The sequence below is a fragment of the Cottoperca gobio genome, chromosome 17 (assembly GCF_900634415.1).
Source record: "Cottoperca gobio chromosome 17, fCotGob3.1, whole genome shotgun sequence".
Lineage (NCBI taxonomy): Eukaryota > Metazoa > Chordata > Actinopteri > Perciformes > Bovichtidae > Cottoperca > Cottoperca gobio.
The window spans coordinates 14,391,060-14,416,781 of NC_041371.1; the positions used below are offsets into that span (position 1 = coordinate 14,391,060).

The 25,722-nt window shown below is 42.3% G+C and overlaps 1 protein-coding gene across 1 annotated transcript; it reads right to left on the reverse strand.

Annotated features, from left to right (window-relative positions):
- Positions 1-1,527: 1,527 nt before the first annotated feature.
- Positions 1,528-25,484, reverse strand: LOC115022245 (ephrin type-A receptor 4-A-like). Its single transcript, XM_029453208.1, has 19 exons — positions 25,314-25,484; positions 24,561-24,628; positions 22,298-22,495; positions 21,872-21,982; positions 21,126-21,480; positions 12,800-12,955; positions 11,507-12,040; positions 9,815-9,939; positions 9,521-9,680; positions 9,302-9,413; positions 8,433-8,491; positions 8,038-8,151; positions 7,751-7,936; positions 7,601-7,662; positions 7,232-7,441; positions 6,769-6,945; positions 4,069-4,256; positions 3,670-3,855; positions 1,528-2,604 (listed from the first exon to the last, which is right to left on the reverse strand). Exons 1-19 carry the CDS (start codon positions 25,468-25,470, stop codon positions 2,487-2,489), a joined length of 3,276 nt encoding a protein of 1,091 aa, XP_029309068.1. The 5' UTR covers positions 25,471-25,484; the 3' UTR covers positions 1,528-2,486.
- Positions 25,485-25,722: the final 238 nt, after the last annotated feature.

The window sequence follows — 25,722 nt, forward strand, 5'->3', positions numbered from 1 at the left end:
TTTGAACTAAATGCTAACGTTGCAATGCTAACCTGTGCGAATGACAATGCTAACTTGATGATGTTTAGCAGGTGTAACATGTACGATATCCACCATTGTAGTTTAGTGTGTTAGCATGCTAACATTTGCTACTTAGAATTGAACACAACAACACGGTATGATTTGAATGTCATTAGTTTTGCAAGTATTTGGTCACAAAAGTCATGGGCAACTTTTTGACCTGTTTCTGGCTGTAGAGGAAAAGTCAGAGGTTCACCAAAGTTGACGTAATTCATCTTGAGGGGCACATGAAGGTTTGTGCAAAAGTGCATAGCAATCCATCCAATAGCCACACATGATAGCCTCATCGTGGTAGTACAGAAAAAGTCAGGGGATCAACAAAGTTATTAGGTGTCATCCTCTGGGGAACATGAATGTTTGTAAAACTCTTTTTTTGTCAATCCATCCAATAGTTGTTGAGATATTTCAGACTGAACCGACTGACACTGTCATCCATAGAGACACCCTGCTCTGATGTCTGAAAGTGAGTTCATCTACCCTGTGCAAGCAGTTATTTCCTACAAGACCAGATGCCATTCTATCACTTTGTCGAGTAGAGCACAGCATGTGATGCATCATCACAAAAGGCTACCTGCTAAATGTGTTGTCAGTGTCTCATTATTTGACAGAAGCTGCCTGTTTCATTGCCCCGAGCTAAGCTCTTTCCATCGGTCTCTCTTCCTCTTTCTGTCTCGTACTCAGAGGCATCTGCCTCATTAACTACCATCAGCATTTTGTTTGCTGTGTGTAATTTGGATGTATTGGGAGTGAGGCGCAGGGTGGTATGTGTGTGTGTGTGTGTGTGTGTGTGTGTGTGTGTGTGTGTCAATGTGTTCACTTGTTGTGTGCGTGTGTGTGTGTGTGTGTGCAGGAAACTCATTAGGCTGGAAAAAACACTGAATTCTTTTGCCAGAATCCAGATCATATCTTCTCTTCTTATCTATCAAAGGGTTCCTCCAATCAACTCCCTGGTGTGTGTGTGTGTGTGTGTGTGTGTGTGTGTGTGTGTTAGTATATGTGTGGAAGTGTAGTGGGAGGCAGATGTTTGCTGATTCGACAAGTGTGCATTGCAAACTCAGCCCAATTTAGTCTACAAATAAACATGATGCCACACAGACGCTCGTGGTGACAGCCCACTCTTAATTTTTTCTCCTTTTAATTCAAGCCCTCGTTCTCCTCTCAGTCTTCCTCTTCTGCTCTTTCTTCTTCTTCTCTCGCTCTGTCCTCTCTTTCACACACAGAAATCCAAACGCTGTGTGTGATGACACCAGAAGTATTTCAGCTGGGTGTTCTTCTCGAGTTGTCTTCCTTATTACAGGCACCTCTGACTAAGTCTCAACTTCTCCAGAGGACACTTTCTTCTGCTAAACTCAGAAATGATAAACAAGTGCTCGAGGATTAATTTTCATACTCTGTCTACGTTACAATATCTGCTGTACATTTCATACATCACAATGCAAAATTCTCCGTATAAACAAGATTACAATCTACATAAATGGATGGGTTTTGGGATTTATTGTAATGTAATATGGCAATCATTACAATATGTCCTCAGTGTTTCTATTTTACAATGTACAAACTATAAAAGAAAAGACCATAAATAAACAAAATGCTTCATGTAGCTAATTCTTAGCATCAAACAAGAGACATGTACAATTGACACAGATGGATTCTACTCTAAACGTCTAGATCAACAGAAATTCATATCATTCAAAAATAAAAAAGAACGGACCAATTAAAAAACACAAGCAAATCATACAGTTTGTTAGTATGATCTTCCAGTATGACTAGTAAGAGCTCGTAGTGATACATTCTGTCCGGCTCCTCCAGCTCTCTCTCTCTCTCTCTCTCTCTCTCTCTCTCTCTCTCTCTCTCTCTCTCTCGAGCAACTTTGCATATTAAGAATATTCAAAGATAGCTGATGTCTTGGCAAGGGAGATTTCTTGCATTCACGCTACGCATACCAAACACACACACACACACACACACACACACACACACACACACACACCCACACACACCCACACACACACACGCACACACACACACTCACACGCAGACATACGAGCAAACACAAAACACATTTTATTCAAGTCAAGCCCAAAGCAGCGAAAGAAAAGTTGGAAGCCATTCTGCTTATGCACAGCCTTAACATGTCAGCCTTCACGAAACAGATAATAAAATTATGAAAAATAGAACTGGATAAGAGGATGAGGCTTCAGCCTAAGCTCTCAGTAGCTTAATGCTATCTGTGGCCACGTCCAGATCATGGTTTTTAGAAAACTCCACAGGATGGAAGTTCACAAAAGTGCTGCTTTTCTCTCTCTTCACATCGTACTTTTACTCTACTCCACTCCTTGTATTTCCACTGGTGAAAAGTCCCTCTAAAGTGCATGGATGAGGTAAATGAAATTCTTCTCAAAACTGGTTTGTATCCGTTCTCCGGCTCAGACTGGAACCATTGTGTGTTGCATGTGCTGCATTTGAGACAACATGTCTTGCTGCACACTAGCAATTAGTATGTCCTGGTGTGACGGTGTGATTATTCCAAGTCTGTCCATCTCCCTGTGGGTGCAGAGACAAAGATTAAGGTTAAAGCCGGTTTCATGACGATTGGCAGACACTACCATTTCATCCCCACACACATACACCGTTTAACCGCCAATTTAAGCCGACAATTAATAGCCAACCCTGCCGACCAATCAAGCTTTAACCATATTATCAAGTTGTCTGTGTAGCCTGATATAGTTTGTGTCTTTCTGCCATAGAACTCCATTGTCATTCAGAACTATTAAAAACACATAAAGCAACAAAGCAAAGCAATGTTAACAAGAAACCACAGCGAAGTGGCAAAGCTGTTTTACATTACATTTCAAGGGCCACATTCATTGCAATAAATTAATGTCATCCACTCTTTTAATGCTTTTTGATATATTTTGGAGTCCTATAAATAAGCTAAGGACAAAACCGTTTAGTTGGATAAATTCACTGTTGATTTCGTTGTCTTGGGGGAATTGTACATATAACATAAAAAGATGAAACAACACTGGAGTGCTCCTTTAATTAAAGGAGTATTTCACTGTTTGACAAATAGAAACCTGCTCACATTACTCATCACATAGGGAAATTAGAGTACACCAGCATTTTTGTGTAATTATATAGTACAAGTGCTGTAAGGCATCTACTGACATCTTGACAAATTGTAAGGTGTCTGTATGCTTATACTCAACGTCCTGCCTCCTTACTTTTCTGACGTTGGAAATAAGGCGACTGTTTCTGAAAATGTGCGTACGTTTTTGAAACCGACATTTTAACAAGCATGGCTATTTATTTCATTAAATAAAATTGAATAACCTTTCATACAAACTAGTTAGCTTGAGCCCACTGGACGCTTAAGAGTGCCAGATACAAAAATAACATGTGAAAACACACCAAACAGTATATATTTTGCTTTTTATGTGTGCAAATAAATATGTGTGTGCTACTGGTGACTCTCATTCTGACTGTAGTGCATGAGAGGATTTTGAGTTTTGAGCAAAATGTGATTCTGTTTTGTGCAGCTCGTGTTTTTGCACTAAGAAATGTGAGGAGTAAATGCCAAAGTCCATTTTCACATGAAGGTGCACTTACTGGTGTGAGAGAGCCAGGAGGCTGTCGAGGCTGGTGTATCCTGCTGCCGCCAGAGTGTCTCTGTACCTCTCCAAGCCGATGGACTGCAGCCACTCACACACCGACCACACTGGCACACACACCTCCGGTAGCACTGACACGCACACCTCTGAACCCACCACTGACTCCAACATAGTGGCTGTGGGTCTGTAAACACACAGAGAGCGAGAGGAAAGAGGTTGGTGGTGGCAAAGTACTGAAAGACGAGTGGTAGATTATTATTATAGGAGCACTTTGTAAGTAAGCCTAATCATCTGGGTGAAATAATGTACGCGCGAGTACAGTAAGAATGCTGAATGAATATTAAATGTATGTGTATCTGTGATCTGTTATGCCTATGTTTACATGTACATTATGTACCTGTCCCCTCCTGTCCGGCGCAGAGTGCCGGGGTTACGGATGAGTTTGTCCAGCATGTTGAGTATCTGGCTAAAGGTTGGTCTCTCTGCTCGCTCTCTCTCCCAGCAGTCCAACATCAGCTGGTGCAGCACCACAGGACAGTCCATGGGAGCGGGCAGACGGTAGCCCTCTTCTATCGCTTTAATCACCTAAAGGAAGGACAGAGGTGGGCGTTTTTTTAGCAGGCTAGAGAAAGGTTGCAAAAGCTGGGCTCAGGTAAAAATGTTTTACCAATGCAGAACTAAATAGGAAAAAATAGAACTTTGCTTAAAGAACACAAGCGTACAGGTGTCCAAATCCCATACTGTATACTAACAGGATAGACTGCACACTATATGCTTATTGTTACTGTATATTGTGTTAGTATAAAATAAATCATTACGGTTTTGTGCAGGAAATTATTAAATATGTGCACGAACGGACTTCAATCAAACTGCCACTTTGAAACACCACCGTCAATTAAATTTTACAAAAAGAAGGCAAAACTTTGTTGCCGAAGATTTATTACTTTTCAGTTGTTTTCCAGAGCTGTCTCACCACCAAGTGCAATTTATAGATTTTTTTGCTGCTGTGAGCAGCTAATTTATTTCCTTTGTACATTATACTGTGGGACAATATTGTTCATCAGGGAATTTAAAAGTCTGACACTGTGGGGCCGCTCAGACAGAGCTTTAAACAGTGCATTTTGAGCCTTAGCGCTGTCAAAACAATATTATAGTGCAACATGGTAAAAAGTTTATATTTCTGAATTTTGTAACTCCTAATATTATCCTTTGTCATACTCCTATTTGAGGGATGATTATGCTCTAGTTTAAACCTATAGTTTGGGGGATTTAGGGGGCTTGGGGAATGTAAACAGGAAGTATACTGTTGCCATAGAGTCAGTGAGTTAGCTGGGTTCTTTTTAGCTTTATACTTTGTTTCCATTTTTTGCATCATATCCTCCATGAGCTGTGTGTCGCAGTCTCTGCTGCATCTCCAAGTGCTGGTCGTGTTGATACGCTGGTCAAATCAGTCTTTTCTGATATGAAAATACTTAGTACTTAGTATGCGGTATGGAATTTGGAAATAGCTATGGAGTTACACTAAGTTATTCAGTAGTCTCCTCAGTGTTTCACTAAAGCAAAGCAGCTCAAGAAGACAGAGGAGCAGCTCAGCGTGTACTAATTTGCTCTGAAAATAAGATGGATAAAGTGTCTAGAGAACGGCTCATCAGGAAAGTCTTCTTAGACTACAACTGTGCTGCAGATGAAATCAATCATGTCTGAAGATTTCCATATGCCACACTGCCTCTTTGACCAACTCAAATTTAACAAGCTTTGATAGAAAAGTGATTGCAAATTTGCTCTGAAATAGGATTTGTGTCTCATATCATAAACACTGCTTGCTGAGGAAAAACACTGAGTAGCGTTTTCTAGTCATCTTTTTTTATTAAGTTTAAATATTTATCTTTAATAAAATGTCCTGAGACTGAAGAACAAAATCTTGGCTTGCTGACCTTTCTGTAGGTGATTCAAAGGCAAAATTTACCATTTTTAAAATGGTGCAGAGGTCAGAATCCAGTACGTCAAATAATTTTCCTCCAGAAGTCCTCTCAACATATCCTAAAGAAGTGGTGCCTTTCCCACTTTCCATTTATCTTTTTAAACGTAGTTAAGTATTTGAGAACTGTACACAAGTAAATGTTTCACTTGACCTTGATTTCTCACAGCACACAGACTATGCTTAAGGGAAATTGTAATTGATGTTAGTGTTGGTGGTTAACCTTTTTTAAGCAAAGGCAATCTTTCTTCCCTTTGAGTTATGATAACATTTTACTCACCAGCTTCATTGCTAAAATGTAATAGACATAACTTCACAACAGAGTGCACGAGGGCGACCACATGAGCTTTTAATCAAATCCCCATTTTGACCATGTTATATAAATCACTTATTTGGAAATGAAAATGTAGATGAATCTTCAAGTTATTACCAAACATTAATTAGATCTTAAAGTATAGTATGTCATAAAAACGTATAGTATGTCAAAAAGTAATTAAAATAAGTCATAAAATGTCAGTAAAAGTCTTAGTAAAATATGTCAACAAAGTCATAAAACAGTCAGAGTATAGGATGTCAAGAACGTATAAAAATGTCATAGTATAGTCTGGCAAAATAAGTCATGGTATGGCATGGCAATAAGTAATAAAAAATAGTTACATTGTAGTATGTCAAAAAAAGTAATAAAAAAGTCAATATGTCATAAAAGTTATAAGAAGTGACGTCTGTCATAAAAACTCAATTTAAAAGTGAAAGTATAAAATCAATGGAAAAAACATACTCAAAAAGTCATTTTTACTTTCCTTTCCAAAAAACTGTTTAAGATTCTGCAGAAGTGAGCAATAAAGCTGGCGAGTAGACTGTTGTCATTACCAACACGATTTATGGCCAAAACTATGAAAACAAGGTTGTAAAAAAAACATTCTTTTTCTTTAATATCTGAGAGTAATTCATGTTCTAGAGCTAAATCATGTGTTCTTTTAATTCATTATATAAATTAATGGACGTGATCTGGTGTTTTGATTTGACATTTACCTTAAAATATGCAAAGGCTTTCAGCAATGAGCGCCCTCTATTGTCTTTGAGGCAACTCGTAGGTAGACGATATATACAATTACTCACATCCTGGTTGTTCATGTCCCAGTAGGGTCTCTCTCCGTATGAAACCACCTCCCACATGACGATGCCGTAGCTCCACACATCGCTTGCCGTGGTGAACTTCCTGTAGGCTATGGCCTCTGGAGCCGTCCATCGGATGGGGATCTTCCCTCCAGGGGAAAGATACGCCCCAGTGGCCTCCTAAAACAGTAGGAGAAGACATTGTGGTTCAGTGAATAATGGCATTTCTTTATTTCAATCATTGATACTTTTGTTTTTTTGTCTAATTGATTGCTTCATTGATTCATTTATTTGAATAGAGAAAACATTTCATTTCCGAAAAGTTTATCTTTAAGATGTATTCTTTGATTTATTCTATGCATTTGTCTATAATGCGTTTTCAAAGGCAGCTTTACATAAAAACAGCAGATTGTATGTACATGTCCACATCCAGTGTGTGTATGTGTTACTTCTGTGTGTGTCTCACCCTTGTGGTGTAGGCAGCCTCTGGGTCGTCCTCCAGAACTCGACTCAGGCCAAAGTCTGACACCTTACACACCAGGTTGCTGTTGACCAGGATGTTTCGAGCTGCCAGGTCTCTGTGTACGTAGCTCATGTCTGACAGGTACTTCATACCTGAGCCGATGCCACGCAGCATGCCGACCAGCTGGATCACCGTGAACTGGCCGTCATGTTTCTGGAACATTACAATTATAGGGACCGGAGAGCAGGTTAACATGGCTAGGGAGTCATCTGTGAGTTAGTACATTTTCAGTCCACTGGAAAAATGCTACTTAAAGCTAGATTCACTTTTTTGTAAGAGTACAAATGAGAAAGTATAATAAAATGTGTGTACCCGAAGAAAAGCATCCAGGGATCCATTTTCCATGTATTCTGTGATGATCATCAACGGCTTACCTAAACAGGTAAAGAGTTAGACATTGAATTTTCAACACGCACATAACCCATCTACTACTACTAAGAGCTTGCAGGTCGTTCAACTCACATCTTGTGACGACCCCCTCCAGTCTGATGATGTTCGGATGGTCAAACTGCCCCATGATGGAGGCCTCAGACAGGAAGTCCCTCCTCTGTTTGTCGGAGTATCCCGCCTTCAGACTCTTGATGGCCACGTAGATCTCCCTCTTACCCTGAACACGCAGCCGACCACTGCACACCTCCCCAAACTCTCCTACGCACATAGAGCAAACAGCAGTGTCAGCGGCAAGTAAGCAAATGTGTGTGTGTGGGTTTGTTGTTGTGTGTGTGTGCGAGCACTAATGCCAGGCTTACCCATGCCAATAACCCTCTCAATGTGAATACTGCTAACATCAATCTCCTTGGCAAACTCGTGGATGGCCTGATCGGGGTCTTCATAGGTGAACGGGTCCACGTAGATTTTAACTCCTGCCATAAAGGAGAGGCGTGAGAGGAAAGGAAACGAGGGAGGAGGAGGAGGAGGGTGAGAAATGTGAGTTGTATAACTGCTGCATATGTTATGTAAATGTCTTTGGCAGTACGTGTGTAAGATGTGTGCAGGTGGATCTAAGAGAAGAGATGGAAAAAGATCATCAATCTGTTGTTTGTGTGTGTGTGTGTGTGTGTGTGTGTGTGTGTGTGTGTGTGTGTGTGTGTGTGTGTGTGTGTGTGTGTGTGTGTGAGTGTGTGTGTGTGTGTGTGTGAAGTACCTGGGTTCAGATGCTTCTCCTCCTCTGAGTCCTGTTTTGTTTTACTGTACTTGCTCCTCCTGATGAGACATAGGAAGTGATGGACATTTAACACACAGATAGAGAAGACATCGAAGCGTTTCAGAGAATTCCTGTAACTGTTTTTTTCCACTTGTCACGTGTTTTTGTTTGAATTTTCACAGTTAAGAGAAGTGACGAAAAGCATGTGTGTCACATTGTTTTTAACTTTGTGTATTTTCTTTTTAGGATTTACCGCCACAGAAAGGGATGACAATGAGAACAGAGAGCAACGGGCTGCAGGAAAGACACAGCGAGTAGATGAAAGCATTTAAGGGAGAGAGGGAGGAGGGGTGATGCCTCAGGTAGCTCAAGATAAAAGGTGTTTTCCATTAAACAAAGAAACTGTCAAAAACACGTTTGTGGGGGAGTGTGTGTGTGTGTGTGTGTGTGTGTGTGTGTGTGTGTGTGTGAGCACTTGCGCATGCTTGGGTTTGTGTGTGTCAGTGTACACGCCAATTGAAGCTGACATACAAGGTGTGCTGCTGAAGAGACAGTAATGACAAGTCAGGGACAAAGGGATTATCACTGTCTCCACTCTAATCCCATTTAAAAGCTCCAGGTAACACACACACATTATTTCGTCACACAATAGCAGTTGTTTGTGTGCATTGTCGCAGTTTGCATAAAAACAGTAGTTAAGGTTGAGGCAGCACTCATGCACTCACGTCAGCAATGCACTGATGGGAAACTTCTTAGCAGCCTCACAAGCCTATAGGTGTGAATGCCTGCCTGTATGGATGCCTATACGTGTGTGTGTGTGTGTGTGTGTGTGTGTGTGTGTGTGTGTGTGTGTGTGTGTGTGTGTATACCTGCGGCTAATGATGAAGACAGCTGCAGATATCAGCAGTAAAATTCCGACCCCGCTGACAGACAGCAGCAGGAAGGCTGAGTTCACTCCTTCTCCAATCAGAGGGAAGGGATCTAACAGGGAAGGACACAAAGGGCGCAAGACAAAAAGTTGTAAACTTCGTCACAATAAACTTTAATGCATCATTTTAAAACATTCTAAACATTATTGTCAGAAGTACCTGAATTGGTGGCAAATTCAAACGTAGTGCTGAACTCTCCGTATCCAGCAGCTGTGCGAGCACGCACATGAAACACGTACACAGTGAGGGGGTTGAGACCCGTGACATCGACGCTGCGAGAGAAGGTCCTCATTATGCGGTAGGAGCGCTCTTTCTGATCCTGATTAGACGGACAAAAAGAGGGGGCTCTTTTCAATGCCTGACCGTAAATCCATCGTCGTAGTACAAACAGCGTGCCAACATATTGGCATTCCACACAGCTGCCTGAGCTGCATTAACCTGCGGGCGCCTCACCTTTTCATAGAACTTGACTTCGTATTCTAGGATGACCCCGTTGGGTCGATCAGGCTGTTGCCAGGACAACGACAAACTGTGCCTGGTGACGTCGGTGGCTAAGATTGACGACACCGGAGAGGGAGCTGGGAGGGAGACAACATTTGGGGGAGATAATTCAGTGACAAGAGTATGACTTTGTAGAACTGTATATTATATGATGCTGCATATAATAGATATTATCTAACATAGTTTCACAGCTCAAAAGGTATGCATGGCCCATTGACCCAGTGCACCTGTGAATTGACCCACATCTCCTTCCTTGCTATTCTGCAGAGACAAGCCTCATTCTCCACTCTCTCTCTCCTCCTACATTGCTCCATTTCCAGTGTGTGTCCTCCTTTGTGGCTGTTCATATGATATAGGGCCATATGGTGGTGCAAGTTGGACGGGACAAATCCCAGTCAGCTTTCATGCTGTGCACACACAGCTAAGTTATTTCACTTGGAACTAAGCAGGTGTGCTGTTTTCTAAATGCCACCATAAAGACTTAAAGCATTGACAGTTGAGATGTAGCAGGATGCAAAATAAAAGCACACATTGAAAACTAATGGACAGCATGTGTGAGGAGCGCCACACACCAGCTGACACCTTCGCAACTAAAATGAAACACGTCATAAAAGCTGGGTGACTTTCCACACACTTCCGTGCTCAAGTGCTGATACGAGGAAAATCCCACCATTACATACACTTTTGCTGTTAGGTGTCAAATATTTTTGCTATGTGGTTTTTCCACAAATCTACTTCCCCCTCAACACGCTCTGTCCATTTGTATTTAAACCAGTGATTTACATTTCCTAGAATGCTTTCTGACATCCTCTTGAGAACACCCCTATAATTAATTTGGCTGTTGTTAGGTGTAGGAGGACAGATTAATAACTATGGCAACTATAACAGTGATAGTAAGAGAAAGAGTTTCCAGTCGAGAGAAATCAAGAAAGATGTCTTGTAGCTTCATTAGTCTGCAGCTGTTGTTAGTTGAGATGGTATCACATAGCATCATTATTCTTCCATTAAACTGCATTATGTAGACAATGTATTTGAAGTACATTTGTAATATTTGGTGTTTCTATACAGTATTACAATATGTCTCTTTCATGTTTCAAAAAGCGGGGCTAATCTGTTTTAACTGCATTTCAAATTGAATGCAAATGTGTAGTAAATCTATTTAAATGCAGGACTGCGTTTTTCTTCATCAAATGTATTTGAAATGTTCAATTTGTCGGTTATTTATTTCCTAATTTGGATTTTACATCACATAATTCTCTGGACTTTTTTTTAGGAACAAACACATGGCCTAAGCACTCTTAAATTGCAAATTTGTGGCAAAAAAATATGTATACGAAATACATTTCGAGAGCAAAAATACATCACAAATAGTTGTCTTTCAGCACTGACGTGTTTAGGGTAGATACTCGTTTTTTTAGCATGCAAAAATGTAGCTCCATACGGAGGTTGTTTCTAACATGCTTCATCAGTTTTGAACATTACCCATAGGGCCTTGCTTCCCTGGGGGGCCCGAGGGAAGCATGCCATGAACAGCAGTATGTATTGTGCTGACCCACTTATGGACAAACATCTATAAGCACATTTTGTGTTGCTCCAAAATCCTGACAAACACATTTATTATCACACTCAAACAGTTCTTCTCACCAGCTTGGTTAGTGGTAACGGTGACAGACACACTATGGGCTGCCCCTGCACCGCTGGCCTGGGAGACACCGTTGCGTGCGTGGACAATGAAGGTGTAATGTGTGTGGGCCCTGAGCTCGCTCACCACCACCCTGGTGGTCGTCAGGCCTGTCTGGTCTGGAGAGAAGAGCACATCGGAGCCACAGGGCAGGCAGAGCTGAGAGCTGGAGATAGAGCCTGAACCGAGTCTCGGGTAATCTCCAGGTACTGGTCTGCTCTGGTAGACGCCTCTCCCTGACTGAACCTCTGATCCCACAATGCCCAGATCTGACTGCATTCCCAGGCCGCTGCGCTGAGGCTCAGGCTGGGAGATGCTGCGATTCCTGGGGAGGGCTTTACTGCCAGTCTGAGTGTGGCTCCCCGTTTGACAGATGAGGCACTCAAGACTGTAGCTGGTGTCACTTCGTCCTCCCAGCCGGTGAGGGGGGGCCCACTCCAAGACCACCGAGGTCTCATTCACCACAGAGATGAGCTGCTGTGGGGCTGACGGTGGCTCTGGTGAGGAGACAGGGATATAAGCTTGCTTGAGTATTAACAAAACCAATCAAGTTTATATTCTATAATGCACATAAGGGGAAGAGGAAGTATACGGGGTGTATGGGGGTGTTGCTGCGAGCTATGTGCACAAGTTGAAATGTTGACATCTGGCATCAGACTGAAAACCATACTGTTCAGAGATGTTTTTGATGTCGTGGATGTTTTCTTCTGTGGTATTTCTTTTTTGTGTGTGAGACAGAGCATGTGTGTTTGTGTGTGTGTGCATGTGTGTGTTTTCATTTTTCCCAGGCCAAGGAAACCATGTGCTGTAAATAGGCATAATTAAGTTTATGACACACAGACCGAGGCCTCCAAGTCTGTCACACAGAACATACTCAGCGACTCAGAAACAGAGAGACAGAAAGACAGAGAGAGTAAGAGATAGAGTGAGAGGACATTTATTCTTTCTCAATGTTATACTTATCACTACCAGACAGGATGTAGATGGTGGCTTAGTCATAAGTAATGGGATCATGAAACAGGCATTCAGACAAGTTTGTGTCTCCCTCTGTTTGGTAGCGATAGAGAGGTTGGGAGACAATGAGTGTGTTTCTTTTGCTTTTATTTGCAAGAAACGCACACGTATTGTCTGTGTTTTCCCTTATGTATAGTGTTACTAGTATAAGTGTGTGTGTGTGTGTGTGTGTGTGTGTGTGTGTGTGTGTGTGTGTGTGTGTGTGTGTGTGTGTGTCTGTGTGTCTGTGTGTTTGTTCTTACGAGTGCAGGCCATGGAGGGAGGGTCGCTGTCGGCACGGAAGAATCCAGAGTGGCAGTCACAGACAGTCGCCCCGTCTCTGAGCGAGTGGCTATGTGGAGGACACTTGGAGCATCCTGCATCTGAAGACTTGGCCTTGTAAAAGCCAACAGAACAGGCTGCAGAGGGACAGAAAAAGGCAGATTTAAGACTCCACTTGCATAAACAATGCGTAACCACGTACACCAGCGTCAGAAAACTTCAATAACAACAGGTCACATTGAGACAAACTTTATGAAAGACTCTTAAAGGTAAAATGAAGTATCATGTTTCCTTGAACAGAACACAGTACTTAAAGGTGCCCTGTGGGTTTTTATTTAATAACATTTCTTATTTATTCATTTATTTTTTACTTATTTTTTATTTCAGTTCCAGCCACTTATACAATCTTTTTCATTATTTTGCCTACTGTTTTACTCACACATCATCAAACATATATGTATGCTTGCCAGAGCTGAAACAATTAATCGGTGGAACATTAATGAGCAACAACTTAGATAATTAAAACTACCAAATAAATGAAGCGGTTGTCTTTGTCTTTTGGTTTCAACTGTTGGTTGTACAAAATAAGCAATTTAAATATGTCACCATGGGACATTTGCTGTTTCTGCTGATGAATCAAAAATGAAAATAAATACTTAGTTGCAGCCCTAATTTTCACAACTTCACAGTTGTCCCTGTGTTATAAAGAACAAACCATTTTAGTTTCAGAATATTCAAAAAATTCAACACTGACTCCAGGTCATCTGACCCCTGACCCTTGATACAGTCTTTTGTCCGTCCATATTGACAGCTGACAGCCCACACAACAACTTAATCAACACATGGACTGCATTTCAATCCAAAAATAAACAAACAGCTGTAAAGAATAATCTAGAGAGATGAATAGATATAGCACGAGGGGGAGGGGCACTATGATTTATTTTATCTTTGCAAAGAAAGAAACACCTAAAAGAACATTTACTGATCAGCTCCCACACACACATAGAAACCAGAAACACCAGAACTGAATACATCAAAACTCCAACGCCAACACAAATATAACTGACATTTAAATATACGAAAAAGGAGAAACAGAGAAAGAGAGAGGGTGAGAGAGCGACAGAGGGGGGAGGGGGTGGAGAGAGAGAAATCTTCTCTCTGTATACCAAGAAACTCATGCATTGACAGAGCAACAATACAAATAATGAGTACATAATTATACCTGCTTGACATCCACTGGTGAAGCAAAAGAAATGGCAAAGCGTGGCTGGTTAGAGACATTCTTTCTCTTTTTAATTTCAGAAGGAAACCCTTCGTTTGTTTCCACTGCAATCGTTTTTTCAACACCTTCCTTTTCATCATCACACCCTATTCACTCTCCTTCCTCAATCCCACCATCTTTACCGGTTCTCCACATTTCCAAGGAAGATGAAGACATCCCAGTAGGAGTGGATAAAAATGTGGGAATGATGTGTGCGTATATTTGTGTATGTGTGTGTGTGTGTGTGTGTGTGTGTGTGTCAAAGTGCTTTATGACACTCTCATCAGTAGATGAGAGGGAGGAAGTCTCCTCTGTAATCTACTCACACCGACCATCCTGCCCCATCTGTGTGAGCCGCCGTAGATGTGCTCTTTCACACACTCATTTGCCCTCCCTTTCACATTTCTCACAGCATCCCTCATTCGCTCCCAGCGCACTTCCTCTTCGACCTCTACTTATCTGTCTGCTGTATCTCTGTATATCCCTCTCCAAGTGTCAAACCTCGAGAAAGCTTTGAAGACGACAAGCAGCGTTTATGGCTGGATATCGATACCAATTCAAATGAGGCCGCACACGAAACACACGTGGCTATAAAACTATCGTCGAAACCTGTAAATTCCTAAACACATTTACGGCTGATAAAGCTGGCTTTCATCTGGTTAATCACTCATCATAATGTGACAGCTGATATTATCAAATGTGAGATAAAATACAGTATTATCACTCTCCTGCTGTTGCGCACATTCCTTTGTTTTTAATCATCAATGTGGCTGAGTAAGCCATGGAGGGGAAATTAAAGGGAGAAAGACAGAGAAAAGTATTTGACCTGCTAAGAACTTAAGGGTTGATTATAGGGCTAAACAAGACTCTGCCAGGGGGGAAGGCACACTGCCTTTGTCTCTGTCCAACCCAATCCTCTATCCTTGTCTCCAACACAGTGGACGGACTGAAGGAGGAAGAGAAAGACAGGAGGAGCAAGTATTTGAAGCCATAAACTTCCTTCAGCGCCCTCTCATGTCTCTATTCTCTCTGTTGTCTGGAGGCTTTTGTGTCTTTTTTAGCGCCGGTTTCAAATGGAGGTGGGGGGGGGGGGGTGAGTGCTGCTGACCTGGAATAAGAGCTCATGAGGGTGTCATTAACCCAACATTAACCCTACGCTACTACCGAGGGCCGTGCGGAGCCTGAGCCCGGCCAATAAACTGGGAGGGATTTGGACACAAACATATGCGCATACTTAAAAGATAAGGTGATAAGGATAGATACTCGTGCATGTCTGTGAGCATGTTCGCATTTCGCCCGTTAGCGGCGGAGCAAACAGACTGCAATCAGCGTTTTGTCTGCTTGAGAAAGTGACAGAGTGTAAAGGATGGAGGGAAGGTTGACTGGGGGAGACAGCGAGAGACTGACAAGGAGTGAGAGATAAATAGGTGAAGAGAGAAAAAGAGAGTGAGTGAAGAGGAGGGAGAGAAGCGGAGGGGAAGGTGCCCTTTGATTACTATCAGCATTGTCGGCATTTGCATATGCATTCATCTGCTACCTAAAATGCAAATGACGCTCACTGCAAATCCAACTAAGAGCCTTGTCGACAAACTGTATGTGTGTGTGTGTGTGTGTGTGTGTGTGTGTGTATTCTCCTTGACCCCGTGTTATCTGTCATCATCCCTTGTTCCTTCCCAGCAGAGGGGTGTAGATGGAGGAAGTACCCCCGGCCGCTCCAGTGTGACACCTGTCTCTGTGATGGATGGAGGGAGGGACAGATTGACGGATGGATGGACGGATTGATAAACTGTCACGCGAGAAGGAGGAACACTATTAATCACAGGGGTCATGCACTGTTAATTAAAAGCCAGAGAAAATGCTGGAGATAAGAAATGATCCTTATCTTTTCCCTACTGTATGTCTTCATTGAAAGGACAGCCCGCTCCCCAGGAACTCACATTCCTACAGAGCTTGGTATCAAATTCACCTCATACAATTTACACGGGCACCAGCTTCTCACATCACTCTGCATTTAAAACTTGAGGAACGTGCTCAGTGCAGACCGCAGCTTTAAGTTTGTCTACATTTAAATACTTACAAAAACTGGTGGTTTGAAGGGAAATGTGTGGATTTGTGTGTGTGCCTGCCCAAAGCCAACAGTGTGAACATTAGCATGTGAAAAGGGCTCTACAACAATACCCCCCCCCCCCCCCCCCCCAGCCCCTGCTCTCCCATCACACACAGATCACCCCCCTGCCACCAGCAGCAGTTGCACCCCCCCCCCCCACCCCAACCCCTGATCGTGAATCAGGGAGAAGACTTGGAGAAGAGAAAGGAGGGATAATGAGAGCAAGACAGAGAGACAGAGAGCAGGACTTGTTCCGATGCCAGAGAGCTACAGACGGACTGGTGGAGCTGGCAAACCTCCTCTACATTAAGAACAACCTGGGAGAAGGGAGACAATAGCGCCCGCACACCCTGACTGTGTTGGTGGAATGCAAACCATTCACCCCACCTGGGTTTGGCATGCTTCGCACAATCACTTGTGCCATTCCTTTGCCTGCTTTGTCACCTGCCATACGTGTGCACACACACACACACACACACACACACACACACACACACACATAACACACACCTCCTCCCGTTCTGTTTGCCCTACCACACTCTATACAAGCCATTCCTGGGCAATCCTCCAAACTGTGAGTTTATGGGAGGGAGGGCTTTGTTAGGCAGAAAATCTGAGATACAGTACCCACACATGTACACTCGGGCACACACATACACACACACACACACACACACACACACACACGCACACACGCACACACACAAAATCTAACATGCCCAGAGTCCAGAAATGCAATGCAATAATTAGGGGCTGAATACAGCGATTACGCACTCTTTCTCTCTACCGCTCACTCTTTCTTTCTGTCATCTCTCTTCGAGTGTGGCTGTCTTTCTCTCTGCCTCTCGCTTCTCCCTCTTTTCATCCCTCTCGTTCCAAATGCTTTCTGCTGTTGACGAGACGCTGCAGGTGCGTTGGAAAGAACGACAACCATGAAATCTCTGTGAACACAGGGGAACACAGAAACGCACAAACACACACACACACAGAAACAGTCCAACCCTCCCAGGCAGTAGAGCTGAATCAGACGACAGAAAAGGGAGGCCATTGCAGAGACAGTGAAACAAAAAAAGTAGAAGGCTCCTCTTTCAATCCGCCTCTCTGGCCGTTCACATTTCAAATTCTCTCTGTTGTTTCACTCCTCTTGTCTCTCCTCCCTTATTTCCGATCCTCCCAGACGGATCGCAGCTGTCAAACTTTTGACGTCTTCATCTACCTCGGTCATGACCCTGCACTCTGTAGCTAAACTCTCTCTGTGTGAGTGTGTGCGTGAGTGGCTGTCAGTCAGAGTTTTTGACGTCTTCATCAGGCTCAGTCATGACCTCGGTCTTAACCACGGGTTTAGAAAAGAGGGGGAGTTCCCACTCGCTTGTGTTTCTCTACTCGTCCCCTTTGCACCCGATGATGAACCCCCAGCGGGGGAGGGGCAGCCCTGTATTGATGCCTTCTGCTGTCAGTGGCCTTCTTTCAATCCCCCTCTCGCCCCATTCAACTTCTAATCCCTTCTTCCTCTCCAGAGCTTCTCCTCTCATCCTCTCCGTCCTCATTACTCTGTGTCAACAATGAAAATGAACTTTTCACATTTCACCGCTTTAGCTGAGTCTACTCTTGTTTCAGTTCAATTCAACAGGGGTTTGGGGGGGAAATGCATTAAAAAAAAAGCAAAAGGCAGATAGTGAAAGTAATTAAAACACCGAACTGTGGTTGTCGCACCAGGACTCTAAACATAATAAAAAATTGTTATATAAAATGTATTTGCATATAAAATGCCAAATTCCACTATAAATAACAATTTCTCCAGCTAAGATATATGTATATGTATAGCTGTATACAACAGGCAAGTATTCATAGCAGAAAATAATCAGACTATATTTTACAAATCATGCAAGACTGAATTTTCTATGATTTTATTGTGGCTAAACGATGAGGTATTTCATGGTTTAAATTCAAGGAATAGTGGGGCATTTTGGGGAAAAAAACATGTTTGCTTTCTTGAGTTTGAGTGAAACTTTGAGCTTTCTTGAAGATTGATACCACTCTCATATCTGTCCTTTATATGGGAAGCCAGGAGAAGGTTAGTTTAACTTAGCATAAAGACTGGAAGCAATGGTAAACAGCTAGCATGGCTTCGCTCAAAGGTTAAAGAATATATCTATCAGAACCTCAAAAAACATATAAACATGATAAATAAATAAACATGTCACATCTTGTTTGTTAGGTACATACAAAACCAAAGTGGTGAAACAACAAGTTGCTGTTATACGGGGGATTAAGACAGGACTGTTCCTGAAAAGAACTTCCTCGATCTTTTCATCTAACTCTCGGGAAGAAAGCAAATAAGCGCATTTCCTAAAACGTTGAACTATTCCTTTAAGCTATTTGGCGCGTGAAGTGAGGATACATGACTCTTTTCCTCTGCATTATTCATAATATTAACATATAATAATAAACATATTCATAATCACAAGTTTCTCTGTCCAGTTATAACTGGCTATTCACTCAGCCTGTGCCTGTCTGTTGCACGGACTGAGTGAAGACACGTAAATCTAGAAGATCCTGAAACCTTTTGACATCAGTGACGGGAGGAGAGACGGATTGCTTAAATCTCCTCTCAAAAACTATCTGCTTGTCTCCTCCATCCCCCCTCAGCCCTCCCCCTCCTATCTTTCTCTCTCCGAATTCCCAACTTAAAATGGAAGAAATGTTAAGGCATCTATCCAATACTGCAGGGTCAGAGTTTTTTGCTGAGCAGCATTCGGTATTCATCCAGACTTTGATGGATTTCCACTGAAGCAGCTGAGCCCGGCCAACAACCTGACAGGCAGCGAGAGTGGGGAGACAGAAAAGAAAGCAGCAGATAGATAGATGGCACTTCACATCTGCTGGAGGTTCAACAGAGTCAAGGGGTCCCTCCTAAATCTAGTTGAGGAGGAACATCTTTCAGGCTTCAGGGACCACCCCGCAAACCTCCTCCTCTTTTCAAGAAGGACAATCCGGAGGAGCGGGGTAAAGGTTTTAGAGAACGTTTGTCACAGAGAAATCTGGCTACTGCTCTTCTTATTGCAAAGACAAAAGTCACATTTTTTCCCCATTAGCGCCAACTGGCACTAACTGCATCACTCTCTTTATGTCCATCTTTTCGCCTTTCTCTCTCTCAGCGTCTCTTCTTTTCTCTTTGAATTATGGGTCTGTTTGTTATACAATTAGCCTTCTGGGATAAGCTTCATAAATAAAACTGGGGGAGCAGAGCGGTTAGTCTCTGTCCCTTGTCTCTATTGGTCTCTGTGCATCTATGTGTGTGTGTGTGTGTGTGTGTGTGTGTGTGTGTGTGTGTGTGCGTGCGTGTGTGTGTGTGTGAGCGCACAAGTTGTGTGTTTCATGTGTATGAGACTGAATAGGGGGAGTGAAGCCATGTTGTAAAAGTGTCTCCACCAAGTCTGTTGTCCCCCATTCACCCCGCTTTCTCACACAAACACGCACATTTAATTGTCTCCACTATCACAACAAGTCACTTCCAAACATTACACATCATCCACGCCACATGTATGGTGGTGAGAGGTGTGAACAGCTTGCATATTTGTTATCATAAAGTTCAGACCAGATTTGTAAGTGATAGAAAGACATTTTTGTCCAGATGGCTGTTATGTCAGCACACCTCACACTGAGACCTTCTCAGCTTCTACTGATACTCATTGCAGGACTTATACAACTCTTTACATCTTGGATTTATTAAAAGATATCACATAAACCAATTACATTGAGGAGATAACAGTTATTGGGGGTTACTCTCCAGATTCTACAACCAAATATCTTCCAGTTTTTGGACTAAAAATGTAACGATTGTTACTGTTATCTTCTACAACCAATACAGTTGAATACTATTTATAGTAACAGTTTCACATATGGAAAATGTGCTTAAATGCTTTTTTTATTTAGAGAAGAAGATAGATACCGTTCTCAGGCTGCAGTCAGGAGCTTAGCTTAGCTCAAGGACAGCTAGCATGGTTCTGTGAAAAGGTAACACAATCTGCCTACCAGCACCCTAAAGCTCACTAATTAAAATAGTACATCCTTTTTGTTGAATCCATACAAAAATAAAGATGAGAAATGTTGTGGTTTGTGTGTCGGACTATTTCTTGCAGGGACTGTCTAGAGTGTTTTTGTCAGTGTGAAGTTGCCAGGCAACCAGTGTAGTATCCATAAGATATGACACACTGATTAGTGAGCCGTAGAAGTTCTGGTAGATTTGTTACATTTGAGAAGAACCAGGCTCATATTGAACGGACAGATAGGATAGCAGTATCAATCTTCTCATCTATGTCTTCAAAAGAAACATGTTAAACTATTCCTTTAAGGCGTCTGAGTTTGTGCTGTTATCAAAAAGTTATATCTGCAATCAAAAATCTAAATCGATTCCCATCACATATGTTTAAAAAATGTATTTTTACTTCAATTTAAATTGATTGCAATTGCTCACATAGTCTTGTATTGCCATCCTTTCTCCAGACTACATTTGCCCAGAAGAAATGTCTGATTCAACTCATCCTCTTTCATTCTGTAAAAGGTGGAACAATCCTTCTACGCTGATTCATTTGTTGAGGTGTTGGAGAACATACTGCATGGTTAAACCATGTGAGTATCCCCTGTAAGATGACAACCATTCTAAATATAACCCTTGGAAATAATTAAAACAATCCACAAAATAATCAAGCAGGTGTTAATTACTACACAAGCCAAATCTTTGTCACTGTTCGTTAGCAAATGGCTTGTTAACCCAACCGCTAATGATTGCTATTCATAGGCAGATGGGCCTTAGAGGTGGCAACACAAGGTAAGCGGAGAGTTTCTAGACTGAATCCAAAGATGATCAGTCTGATCGTGACAAAAACAAACAACATATTTATGGTACAGTAGCTCTGCTGCACCAAGCTTCACTTACTTTTACATGTGCCACCCTTCTCTTGATATCCTGGGTTGCAGAAACATCCACCAATAGGAACCAACCACTCTCCATCGGCACCGCAATACATTTTAGGCTCCTCTTTCTCTTCTGATTGGTTGACACAAGACCCCCTGACCTCCACTAAGGAAGACGTATCGGCCCCGGTAACAGTGTCGGGAAACGTTGCCAGGTTACGGATGGTGAGCGGGCAGGTTTTGTAGAAAACTCTGACGGAAACCAAAGCGATGCAGGCGCCGACATCTTGAAAGGCCAGATAGAAACCCTTCCGGGTCGTGACCTTCACGTCTCGCACCTCAGTGTTGAGTTTCATGATTCGGTCACCAACGTCCACCTGGATGGAAAGAGAATGGAGCTACATTAATGAAATGTGCAGTAAACTGTGTCAGCCCTCTATAATTCAATGTACGTGTTCAAGTGGGAGTTGCTATTGAACCATGTCTGATCTTCACATTTTCAGCATTTGGCTCTCATCCAGATTGACAGCAAAGATCAAATAAACTGTAATGACTGCAATGCTAAAAACAAAAGTATTTTTTGTAAAGACTAGACAAAAGCACCCAGACAGCATTCCTGGGACAGCAGAATGGACATTGAAGATAGTACTAATAAAAACGTATAGCTAAGTACAGCAGGGGTTTTTATTTTCAAGATAACATCAAATTAAAGTGAGTGGAGGAGGGAAGATGAAGAACTCAAAGCCTGACTCAGTTGTTCAGTGTTACCTGGGTGAAGCTCTCGTCTGCTGCCACAGTGTCCACCTTAATGAAGCTGCTCTCTTTGATGTAGCTCTCTCTGTCTTCGTTAGACTCGTGGTAGTACAGATTGAATGTCTCCTACAAGACAAAAGGGCCAGAAAGAAAAGTGTTGCCTCTATTTATCATCGTCAGCGCTCGTCTTTTCTCTTAATATGATAATGAGTCAAAAGAGGGATTTGTGCTTGAATAACCAGCAGCTGTAATATATAATAAAGTGCCATTAGGAGCAGTCTGTCCATTAAATAATTATCATAGAAGCTAAGATGTTAAAGAAGGCAAGTCTTTAATGGAAGTCCTTGTTCCAATCTAATTTAGTTAAAACTTTCTACTGCGCCCAAGCCACACAATGGTCATCGTGCACTGTTAAGACATTATAAGCATGTGTTCTTGTACCTTGCAGGTGCCGGTGACACCTGGCAGGCTATTACAGTCTCTCAGGGTGAACTTGACTTCAACGTAGACCCGCTGAGCGCCGGACCGATGGATCCAGTCTGTCCTCAACCAGTTGTTTTGATTGGGTTCTAAGACATTGCACACCTGGTATGTTCTGATGGGGATGTTCTTCTCATCCATTATACTCACCTCCTCCCACTGCAAACAAACACATATGCAATTGCATTAGTACACTTGTGAGGGCGTCCACTGATTACACTTGTTCTTTTTTCAGCTTAACTCTACAGGCTACATAACTTTACAACATACTTTACATACTTTTAAGGCAGTCACTGATTTCAATTCATGCCATCAGTATAAAAAGCTGTGAATGGGAAAGCATCGTGTATTTAAAAGGTTGTTGGCTCTCAAGTTTCACTTGTCAGAGTACTTGAATGCAAATGGTAATATTATTCCTCACAAATACAGAAGAACAAGATCAAATAAATTTCAGATGCTGGGGCGCATCCACTAATTCTCTGCTGTCATTTGAAATCATTCATTCTTGCATCAATATTCTGCAGTGGACAGTGGTTCAGATTTGTTGCGACTCCAAGGTTTTTAGAGGCACATTTCCATACAAGAGAAGCCGGTTCAGCCTTCACTGCACCATCCATCTCAATAGAGCCGACTATTTGCCTTGTACTGTGACCCTTCAAATGACCGCTGAGCCTCCCAACTCCAAATTGGCTTTTTATTGCCACTGAATAATAATCTGCTCTAGTGAGAGTTGTATACACACTAAATGCGGCGTGTCGAAAGAGAAAAAAAGAGAGGCAGAGTCAGAGAATGTCAGAATGTGTGTGTTGGGAGGGGGGTGGGGGGGATCTGTGTGTGAGTGTGTGTCTAATTGAGCCTGATCGATATGTCATCAGGACTGATCTTATTGGCCAATATTGGCTTATTACGGCTATATTAATGAATTCATATTGGTGCAAATGTTGGCAGAAACTGCAGTGCAGTAAATGTTTCATGGCTCATGTACATGTCACCTAAACTTTTCTTAATTCAAGTTCATTATTTATGTTTTCTGTATTTATTTCAAATTTTTCGTTTCCAGTTAGGTTAACTGTTCACTGTCTTCCTGTCTTTTTGGACAATAAAGTTTAATGTTTCAACATTGGCTTATAATATCATCAGGTTTTCAATAATCTCAAATATCGGTATCAGCCTCAAAAATCCAGCATCGGTCTTAAGTCTGTAACTGTGCACTCCTACAGTATGTGAATGTAAGAGTGTGTACGCATGAGCGAGAGCGTGAGCCCATGGTCACGTCTTTGTGTGTTGTTGTGTGTGTGTCTTTGCAGGGTATGTGTGCATTGAGGAAGAGAGCAGCACAAAAAAAACTGTCATGGGGTATGATGCCTCCTTGTCTAGTTTCTTTTGGAGTCTTTGTCAGCAGACAGAAATCACAGCTGTCAGAGGAAAAAAAGCTTTCCCCCAACCATACAGAGATGGGGTTTTGTGTGTATGTGTGTGTGTAGCTGAGGGGTGTCGGAAGGTGGGGGGTGCCTGTAATCAAAAGCTCAGTGCGTGCAGACCAGGACCCCGTCAATCAAGCAGCATGTGAGAGAATGAGAGCACGGTGACTGAAGAAATAAGAGTCAAGTTCACCAATAACTCTTAAAACAACAAGAGGTAAGAGAGACACTGAGCAAAAAGGAGAGAGAGAGAGGGAGAGAGAGAGAGAGAGAGAGAGAGAGAGAGAGAGAGAGAGAGAGAGAGAGAGAGAGAGAGAGAGAGAGAGACAGAGAGAAAGACAGAGAGAGAGAGAGGACACATAGATGGCAGATCACAATGCACCAACAACTAAAAGTACAAAAAGATGAAGGTGAAATACAAAATAGATATTTACAGGATTCTTTCTGGCAACTGCATGGTAGTAAAAAATGACACCCACCACCAAGCTGGTTTATGCTTTTTTTGTGTGCCAAACACGACGCCAGCAAGCTCATATTAGCACTTAGGCTTGGTGAACAACAGCACATTTCAAAATCTGTGGGATGATTATTTACAGTTCCCAGACCAAGTGTGTACACGTGTGTATGTGTGTATGTGTGTGTGTGTGTGTGTGTGTGGGTGTGTGTGTGTGTGTGTGTGAGAGAGAGAGAGAGAGAGAGAGAGAGAGAGAGAGAGAGAGAGATAGGAAGAGATAGAGTGACTGTGTTTGTCCAAAGAGAGAACAGGTTGTAAACAGTGTATCTGTAAAAAAGCTCCCACTCACCCCTCCCTCGGAAGGACTGGCTGCCCATTTCAGCTCTCCTGGCACTGTCCTGGTGTCCAGCAGGGTCACTAAAATGCACACGCACACATGCAGGTGGTTTAAGGGCAAACAGCCTACAGGGCGTCAATAAAATAAAAATAAAATAAGATGCTTTAGCAGTGAGAAATAAGGCACATGTTTGCACTTGGAAGACTTAACCACACCAGAAGGTCACCACTAAATAAAGGATTACTAAGCATGGGACAAATATGGAATTAGAAGTATACCTCACTTGATTTACTATGTATATAACTAGTTGTAATAATAATTATCATTTATATTACATGCTATCAGATGAAGTCTATGTCATTTCAAAGTCGAATATTGATTTAATGGCATCACATCTTATTCATGCATCAACCAGGTATGAGTTTCAAGGTTTAACTGTTAATAAATAAAAGATAAGTCTTGTGACCATATCATGTGGAAATATCCAAGAACCAAATTCTTTTTGTGACAGCACTAGGGAGACAGAACATGCAGCGGAACTGCTCGGATGCACAACTCAACGAAATACCAGATGAAATAATAAATGTGAAATTTCCCCCGATTCCAACTTTTCCGCAGTTCAAGTTTCATGCATATTCGCCCTGCTCTTTAAAATCCTAGGAGCGCACGCAGCGGTGTCTCCCAGCGTGCAGCAGCAGCAGACCGAATGTGTCACACACACATACACACACATACACACGCTGAGACGATTCCCTGCTTACTCACCTTCGTTGGGTGGATAAATCCTCGTTCTCGAACTCGAAACTAGAGTTAAAATCCATATTAACGTTGAAAATATTCGCCGTAAATGTGCAGCCATGTGTGCCGTGTGAAAGCGTGTGTGTTCCCCGTTGGCTCTGCGCGCTGGCTGAAGCGACTCCATCCCGGTGGGAAAAGTGTGTGTGAATGAACCCAAGTGTGAAAGCGAGTTGGATGCAGCAGCGGATACTGGGGCGGTCTCTTACACTCAGATGCTTCCCTTAATGGTAATTCAAATGACATGAGCCAAATGGCATACAGTACTGTGGTCCATATCTGCGTCTATGTATCATTTCTACAGTCTATTTTCCCATCTAAATAGACAAGTCGACTGGGTTTTGGAATTAGACCAGGCTTAATTCGGTATATGTATTAG